General features: G+C 41.5%; 1 protein-coding gene across 1 annotated transcript; it reads left to right on the top strand.

Moving 5' to 3' along the window:
• Window positions 1–249: 249 nt before the first annotated feature.
• LOC134496565 (olfactory receptor 14A16-like) lies at window positions 250–1197 on the top strand. Its single transcript, XM_063302287.1, has one exon. It carries the CDS (start codon window positions 259–261, stop codon window positions 1195–1197), a length of 939 nt encoding a protein of 312 aa, XP_063158357.1. The 5' UTR covers window positions 250–258.
• The last annotated feature ends 8675 nt before the right edge of the window (window positions 1198–9872 follow it).

The raw sequence follows: 9872 nt of genomic DNA, 5'->3' as shown, positions 1-9872 counted from the left end.
ATAATCCCTTTTTTTCTACAATGATGCAAATATATCTAAAGGATAACCAATTTACAACCTCAGAAATCTTTCTGATGGGAAATTCTAATGAACATGATATCCAAATTCTGTATTTTGGCAATCTTTTTTGAATGTAATAAAGATTTATAATTGCAGTGTGGCATTAAATTGTTATGAATATCAATTTACTGTCCTCATCTTTTCCCCCTACTAACCTCCAATCATAATTTGTTTTTGCCCAGAGTGATTGAAAGAACTATGTCCAACCAATCTACCGTGACAGAATTTCTTCTCATGGGATTTTTTTCTGACCGTGATATGCAACTTCTACATTTTGTCATGTTTCTATCCATTTACTTAATAGCTTTAATTGGAAATTTTCTGATTGTGATTGTTGTAATCCTGAACCACCACCTTCATACCCCCATGTATTTCTTTTTGGTCAACCTGTCCCTGACTGATATTTGTTACATCACAACCACTGTCCCCAAATCAATGGCAGTTTCACTGACAGGTAATAAAGCAATTACTCTTCCTGCATGTGCTGCTCAGGTTTTTTTAGTTTTGACTTGTGCAGGTTCTGAGATTGCCTTGCTTACCATCATGGCTTATGACCGGTACATTGCCATCTGCAATCCTTTACAATATAGTTTCATCCTGAACTGGAATATGTGCAACCTAATGGCAGTGGCTTCCTGGATCAGTAACCTGGTACATGCATCACTTCATACTGTCATGGCTTTCCAATTAAACTTCTGTGGGCAAAACAAGATTGAGCAGTTTTTCTGTGATATTCCTCAGTTACTAAAGATTTCTTGCAGTGATGCAAAAGTTAACCACATTTTGATTTGGATAATTGCATTTGTGTTGGATTCATTTACTACTGGAGTCATTTCTGCTTCTTATGGCTATATTATTTCTGCTGTGCTGAAGATTCCATCTGTTGAAGGCAGATGGAAAGTTTTCTCAACTTGTATTCCACACTTGGTTGTCTTTTCTTTATTTGTCTTTACAGCTTTTTTTTCATACATGAGGCCAATATCTCTTTCTTCTCCCACTGTAGACTTACTTTCTGCTGTTTTGTATACAGTTTTGCCTCCCGTTCTGAATCCCATCATTTATAGCCTCCGGAACAAGGACATTCAAGCAGCTGTGTGGAAATTAACATCAACCATGAAAAGGAATTTCCTAATCTGACAAATATATCATTCTGTTTAAGTAGCATCCTTTTTAAATTTTAGCAATCCTCCACCAAACATATGCCTACATTCTTCCAGTCTAATGTATAGGGTAGGCTACCACCCCTCTGTTTTGAATTGCATTTATGTCAACTCAGCCTTCCATCCTTCCGAGGTTGATGAAATGAGGACCCAGCATGCTGGGGAAGGTGACGACTGGGGAAGGCAATGGAAAACCACCCCACTACAGTCTGCCAAGAAAATGTCATGAAAGAGGCATCCGGCCAAAGGGTGAGACTTGACTTGGTGCTTGCGCAGGGGACCCTTCACCTTTCACCAAGAGGGGAATTACTCAGGAGATATCTTTGTCAAGTGATCTTTTGCAGAAGCTTTGGGGTGAGACCTCCACTTTTAGTCTGACATATTTCTACTACTCATTCAATTTATTTTCATGGCATTGATACAAGCATTTAATTCAGGTTTCATGTGCTGGGATATATAATAGGAATACAGTACATTAATCGTCTCCATGAAGCAGGACATTTTTTATATAGAGCAGGCAGAGATCATTAAGCTACTATACTAGATTAAAAGGCATGCTTGTATTTGGTTTGTTAGGCCTCTTCGTCTGTGGCTCTTACATACTCCTTTGTATTTATTTGTGTATTATCTTGTTTATAGGGAAAAATTAGGAATTGTCATATTTATATGGCTATGTGCTTTCTCTCTCTTTCCCCCCTCCTTGATTTTTCCCCCTTCTTTAAATTGGGAGATTTTCCCCTTCATTAAACTGCATCACCTTTTCCCCTTTGTTTTTATAATATTATAGTTAACAATAACCTGATTCGTTTATTCATTTACATAGGGGACATCAGGGAAATTCTATGATGCCTGATGACCACTGACTGGGATTTAGAGATTCATTTTAATTTATCACTATAGCATTATTTTATTTAGTATTTTAGATTTCTCACTTTTGTGGGTTGGGACTGGATTTTAAGTGTAATCCAGGTAAAGTATAAATGGTTAAGGTGTGTACTATTTTTCTTGCTCACAGAAGAATAGTATATACCATATCCATGTCACTCATTTTTAACTTTAGTAATACCTGATGGCACAAGTCTAAAATAAATTTTAAAAGATGATAAATTAGTTAGCCGTTTTCATCCCAGTGTGCTCAGATTTTACCTAAAGACAAACTGTTTCAGAAGTTAGGGTGGGAGGTATTTATGAACCTGGCTAAGATAACATACAGATTCTTCCTATAAATTTTATGAATCACTATTTCTTTATTTATTAGATTTATATTACCGCCCCTCTTCCCCAGTGGGGGACTCTGGGTGGTAAGTTAAATTTTTCCACTTTAAGCAATAGAATTGTATCTTTGTCATTTCCATCTTTATACAAATCAGTCAAATCTACTACTAGTCAAATGCTATCTGATTCATGTCTATTTTGATAAACTCAAACTTATTATTTTGACTGCTAAAAAATCACATGCTTAGGTTTGTTGGCTAAAACAACAGTTGAAAATTTAATATGTATAACAAATGCTCACTACTGGGTTTTGATATAATCTGATTATTTGAGTAGCAATAAATACTGTACAGTGGCATTCCAACCTCTAATCACAAACAGCAAATCTTACTTGCATGTTCTGTCAATTTCAGATTGAATTTGTCCTTTAAATTAATGAAGTTCCTCTTCTTCTTCCTCAGTGATTGAAACATAACTTCAGATAATTATCTTATAAAATATCCACAAAGTTTAACTGATATTATTTGGATGTTGACTGCATAGATGCCAAAGTTGAAATAAAAAGGAAACATAATTGGAATATATGGCCTAGGAAAAAGGAATAAAGCAGGAGAACAACTTATCAGTTTCTGCCAATCCAGTGTGCCTTTTTAAATGTGCATTTGGGGATGACAGAAGTATCTGAATTGAGATGAATTTTACTGTAAAATACTGTTTCTATCACATTTTTGTGTTACAGGATGGCTAGTAAAATTGTTATAAACAGTAATCAAACTATCAACCACAGAAATAGCTAAGTACAGCATTCTATTCACTCAAACGACTCAAAATGAACAAGTTGTGTTCTAACCTCAAATTAAAATATGGAAACACACTCATTTCAGATATTGTTAAAGACTGTGAGAACAAATGGAGCAGTTCTCTTGCTTTGAAAAATGGTATCATAACCCAGTTATGCAAGACATGGGGAGAAAATGTTTCCAAAAGACTGCCTTAATTATAGTAATTTGCTACAAGGCTTCCTGCAACATCATGTTTTTACCCATAAGAAGCAATAAAAAGGCCTTTCTCAGATCTAGGTGGTTCTATGTCTGGGTTTTGTCAGGTTTGTTGAGCTTGAAAAGCATGGAACACTCACAGCAGCTGTTTTGTGATTGGAATATTTCTAAGTTAAAATGTTTGCACATTCATATTTGTCAATTCCCAAGCCATGCAAGATGAATGGATAAAAAAAAAGAGTGGTAGGGTAGATAGGTTGGAATGGGTACCAGAGATGATCACCATATCTTTGTAAAACCCATAACAGCATACTAGAGTCCAGCAAGAAACAGTCACTATGAATAGCGTTAGTAAGATTTTTTTTCTTTTTTAATAAAGACACATGCCAAGAGTCTCAGAGCCATTTGGAACTTTTGTTCCCAGGATTTCAGAGTGAAGGGCCAACCATATTTTTTGCAAAATAGAAAAAAAAGCCTGGAAAATCCATCTGCTCATCATTAATAATATGCTCCTATTTAGGCCCTAGACTCAGCGATCTCAGCTACAGCCTGACTTTCAAGGTGCCCAAGGGTGGCATCACCAGTGCAGACGTGCTTTGCTTTGTGAACTATTATCCAGGGAGTTTCTAAAGAGGGATGTACAAGTCGTTTGTAAGATTGGAAGTATAACATCAAAATATACCCCAGCTAAAGGTTAAGGGGGAGGAGGAGCAGCTTCACAGAACTCTACTCTGTTCCGCTTTTTCCTGCCCACCTCTACTGCATGACAAGCTAAGCTATTTTGGACAAGGGTTCACAAGTCTTCCAGATGACTGTATAACTGATAGAGGAGTTTACCAGTCTTCCGGATCTGGACTGGAAGGGAAAACGAGCAGAGTCTCTGTCAAAATCAGCCAGCTCCCAAATATTTCAAGTTGGTAAGTGCTGAAGCAATGCACTCATTTGGGAGAGAACCATAGTACACCTCTTTTCAAATTAAAATCAATAGGGTGCTCTTTTTATACTTTATCAGCCAGATGAACTCATCCTTTGAAAGACCATTGAACACATGTAACAAAATACCTATTGGCCTTCCAAAAGACTAATATATCGACATATATGAGGCATCCATGTAAATGCCTGGACAGTGCTTTGATAAAGATCAGGCATCACACTGGCAGATGCCTACTTGGAAGCCCGGTGGTCAGTTGTCCTTCTCCTGTAAACCAAAGTGCCTAGTAGTGGAAATGGAACCCTAATAGTACTTCTGAACTTCCCAGTGTAATTTATATCATGTATTTATCGTATGTCACAAGAACCTTTGTATCTGCCGCTGGGTAGAATTACAGTTACTAAAACTGCTCACCATTATTTGGCTGGTTCGGGCTGAAAGGATTTGAAGTCCAGTCATCTGAAATTCTAGAAGCTGCCTGGTCTTGCCTTTTTGGGGTCACATGGCTTGTTTGGGTTTAGGGATTTGGGCAGGTACAGTAGTTTCAGAAGTAAGCTTAGGGATTGACTGATCAAAGTACTAATTGATTCACTGGGCCTTATGTGGGTCAATTGAACCCAGCAGGAGTCTGTGTGGCTTTCTTTTTTGCTTCATGACCTTTGTTGTCCTTCAGTGTTTGATATTTTTTGCCTCCCTCATGCTTTCAAACACTTACGTGGAATTGCCATCCCAGGGGTGATAATAATCTTGTGTGCTACTGGAATTTGCTATAGTGTGTTCATGGCATTATTTACATGGCTGTCTAAACAGGAAAGGGCCCAAATAGATCACTGACACACATACGTACACACTGTTCCATGCAGGGTTCCAAAGAAAACAACTCCACAAAATGGTGGCTCCTTCTGTTTTCAAACACACACTGGAGAGTTTAACCCCCCCTATGTCCCTAGCTCGGTTGTCAAAATGCTTGTACATGGAAGGATTGCCTTACTATTACAAAGGAATCAGTACCTCTATAACTTAAAATAATTATTCCATCTCCTGCCTTCGGGGATGCTAGTGAATAGGCGGTGCTCTTCATGCAGTATGCCTTGTTGGACTTCTAGAGTGATACTCTGTGCTCCCTCAACCTCTTCTCTTTAAGGCTAAACACTAAATTACTTCAGCCCTACCCTTTAGGACTTACTTTCCAACTCCCTGATCATCTTTGAAGGGAAGGGAAGGGAACTGAAGGGAAGGGAAGAGAAGGGAAGGGAAGGGAAGGGAAGGGAAGGGAAGGAAGGGAAGGGAAGGAAGGGGAGGGGAGGGGAGGGGAGGGGAGGAAAGGGAAGGAAGGGAAGGGAAGGGAAGGGAAGGGGAGGGGAGTTGAGGGGAGGGGAGGGGAGGGGAGGGGAGGGAAGGCAAGGCAAGGCAAGGCAAGGCAAGGCAAGGCAAGGCAAGGCAAGGGAAGGGAAGGGAAGGGTAGGGAAGGGAAGGGAAGGCAATGCAAGGCAAGGCAAGGCAAGGCAAGGCAAGGCAAGGCAAGGCAAGGGAAGGGAAGGGAAGGGAAGGGAAGGGAAAAAGTAGTTTTAGAGAATAAGGATTCAGAAGCAGGTGACAGGAACAAGCTGCTATTGATAAGTTTGGATATGTGAAGGATAATGACAAATCATTCTTCTGATCATTATCAAATAGATTTATGTGGATGCAGTCACTGGGAGTTAAGTTCAATTTGAATGCCTCTTTCACTTTTAATATGGATCACAATTCCAAAACAATGACTACTGATAAGGTTGAAGATCTCTGAAAAGAAGGACTCTTCCATTCTGATTTCAGGTACATTTTACATTTCCCCCAGAAAACAATGTTTGCTGGTGGCTGAAATGCTTCAAAAGTATTTAAACTCATGATGAAACACCCAGCATTGGAGGGAAGAAGGAGAAACAAAATATGTCTGATGAGGACTCAGTACACTTAAATCATAAATATGGATGATAGGTAGAGCACAAAAATGCTGAATCATCGTAGAATCAAATTCTCCCCTTGAAAAGTCAGAGACTAATGCCAAGATGTCATGGCCAAATATTAATCTGAGCATTAATAATATACATGTATAAAATATTAACAAGACTGACATTCTGCCCACTTTAGACACATGAACGTGAACAGCAATAATAGATTTCTTGAGATCTGTTGTTTGATTAACCTAATTTTCCTGCTATTTACATAATTAATTTAACATAAGACTAAAACTTAATATAACCAAAAAGATGATGATGTTGATGATGATGATGATGATGATGATATACAATAGTAGCCAACAGCAATCATCATATATAAACATCCTTCTTGAGAGCCCAGCTAATCTCCCAACTCCCATACCTGGGAAAACAGCTACATTTGAGGCTCTACAAAATGCCAGCAGAAATTGAGTCAACCAGATCTCAAGAGGTATGGTGTTCCAGAGAGTATGTGCTGCAACAGAAAAGGCTCACTTCCTAGGTCTCATTAGATAACACTTGATGATAGATAGGATCTGGAGCATGCCCATTATGTTTGACCTAATGTGGAATGTAGAAAAATTTGGAGAAAGGTGGTCCCTCAAATAACTGAGCCATGAAGGGCTTTATAGTGACAACCACCAATTCGAATTGCCCCCATAAACACACTGGAAGGTAGTGTAGCTCATACATCAGAGGTGTAACATGGACATACCAGAGTACCCCCATAACTACTTGCCACATTCTAGACAAGATGAAGCTTCCAGATGTTATTCAAGGACTAGCCCATGCATTGAAGTAATCTGCTCAGGAAGTGACCAAGGCGTGACCAAACCTAATTAGTGCCTTCCAATCTAGAAAGGGTTCAGTTGGCCCACAAATATAACCCTGGCTGCCACTTGCTCCTCTAACAGGAGCCATGAGTCCAAGAGAATGCCCAGATTGTTTCTATTTGGGCACTGGTTCTGTTTGGGGTAGTGCCACCCCAAACAGGACCAAAAATGGCAAACCACTGGCTTCAGGAGGCCATAAAACTCAGTGCCACTCCGTTGATGCCTTCCCCATTCAAACCCCTACAGCCTCCAGTCACTGAGAAAACACCTCAACTGCATCATTCGGTCAGCCCAGGGTGGAGATATATAACTGTGTAGCATCAGGATAATGTCAGATGATCTTACCAAGTGGCTTCATATAGATGTTAAACAGGAGCAGGGAAAGTATCTGAACAGAAAGTATCTAAAGAAAGTAACTCTACAAAGAAGAGGCCTTGGGCTAGACTTCTCTATCTATTAACTTCAGTTGAAATTGGTGCTGCAGGAAGAACTACTGTAGCACATTGTCCCTCACTTCCAAACCCCTGAGTCGGTCCGGAAGGATACTATAATCAATAGTATTGAAAGCCACCGAGTGGTTAAGGCAATTTAGGATGAACACACCATCACCAACCCACTTCTGCCAGAAGTCATCCACAAGCAGATTCAATGCTATCTTGGTCAAAAACCTTGGCCTGAAACCTGACTAGAAATCTCCAGATAATCTGCTCCCTCCAGGATTCTCTGAACATGCAGTATAACCATCTTCTTGACAACCTGCCCTTAAAACTGTCCCTTCCCTTTCCTTAAAAGGGAAAGACAGGATGAAGGTTGTCCAATATGGTTAGGTACAAAAATGTTTTCTTGAGGTAGGGGTACACCAATCCCCAGTCAAACCAAGAATGCATTAGTCAAAATTAGGTAAAGTCGCTCGCATCCGCTCCTCGTTGGACTCCAGCCTTAAGGCAGGGCCAGTGAAGGCTATGGGGGCTAAGTCTGGCATGGTTATCAAGGTGGAGTTTGATCTGGTTGCACCTGAGAAAGTGCACAGGGCCCTTGCAGCTGCTAGTTTGGCCAATTCTGTATTAGATCCATGCCCCTCCTGGTTGGTCAAGGCTGCCTTGGAGGAGGCATGTGATTGGGTCTGGGCAGTGGTTAATTCCACTTTGAGAGAGGGAGTGGTCCCTCCAGCTATAAAGGAGGCAGTGGTACATCCTCAACTCAAGGGGCCATTGCTTGACCCAACCAGCCTAGATAGTTTTCGTCCAAAGTTCCCTTTTTAGGGAAGTTTGTGGAGACAGTGGTCACATGGTAGCTGCAGAGAACCCTGGATGAAGCGGATTACCTGGACCCCTTTCAGTCATGGTTCAGGCCATGTTATGGGACTGAGACAGCATTGATTGCATTCTTAGATGACCTCTGGCAGGAGCGGGATGGGGGCATTGTGACCATCCTTGCTCTCCTTGACCTCTTAGTGGCCTTCAATACCATCAATCATGGTATTCTTCTGGACTGGCTTCGAGAGTTGGGCTGGGTGGCACAGTGTTGTGCTCGTTTTCCTCTTTCCTCTGGGGTCAGTTCCAGTCGGTATTTATAGGGGGGAGTTGTCCAGCCTACATTCCCTACTGTGTGGGGTGCCTCAGGGCTCGGTTCTCTCCCCTCTCCTATTTTACATCTACATTAGGCCATTGGGGGAGGTGATCTGACAGTTTGGGGTGAGGTATCATCAATATGCTGACCATACCCAGCTTTATATCTCCACCCCTGGCCGCCTGAATAATCCCATGGATATCCTGACCCAGTGCCTGGAGGCTGTAAGGGTCTGGATGGGGTGCAATGGGCTTCAGCATAACCCAAGCAAGACTGAGTAGCTTTGGGATTGTGGGCCTTCCGGAGACAAGGTTTTTCCATCATTGGTCCTGAATGGGGTTGCACTGGCCCAGACAGACCCAGGGCACAATGTTGGGGTCCTCATAGACTCATGGCTCCTGCTGGAAGAGCAGGTGGCAGCCATGGCTAGGAGGCCTTTGCACACCTTCGGGTTGTGCTCCAGTTGTGCCCATTCCTGGACTGGGAGGCACTGCTCACTGTTACTCATGCCCTCGTGACCTCCCATCTGGATTTCTGCAATGCGATCTACATGGGGCTGCCCTTGAGGGGCGTTTGGAAGCTTCAGCTGGTACAGAATGCAGCTTATGGGTAGTAAGTGGAGTCAGATATTCAACACATGTAACACCGCTGCTATGGGTGCTGCATTAGTTGCCGGTGTGCTACTGGGTGCAATTCAAGGTGCTTTAAAGCCCTTCATGGTTTGGGACCAGGTTACCTAATGGACTGCCTTCTCCCAGCCGTGTCTACCCATCCAATTTGATCTGGTAGATTGGGCATGCATGGATCCCGTCAGCCAAATAATGTCAGTTGGTGGAAACTTGAGGGCTTGGCTTTTCAGCTGTAGTACCTGCCCTCTGGAATATTCTCCCCCGAGAGATCAGGATGTCCCCGATCCTGTTGGCCTTTCATAAGACTGTGAAGACCTGGTTATGTGCCTGGGCCTGGGCCCCCGAGTGTGGTAATGGTCCCGTTTCTTGGTTGTATTAACATCTTACATTTTTTACTTGACAGCCATGTATACTTATTTTGTATTGTAACTATTTTAATTGTAATTGTTTAATTTTTTTATGGTTTTTATCATTGTAAGCCGCCCAGAGTCACTTGCT

This window comes from Candoia aspera, chromosome 4, assembly GCF_035149785.1.
Source record: "Candoia aspera isolate rCanAsp1 chromosome 4, rCanAsp1.hap2, whole genome shotgun sequence".
Taxonomy (NCBI): Eukaryota; Metazoa; Chordata; class Lepidosauria; order Squamata; family Boidae; genus Candoia; species Candoia aspera.
The sequence above is the reverse complement of the archived record's forward strand: the minus strand, read 5'-3'. Positions and strand labels throughout refer to the sequence as shown.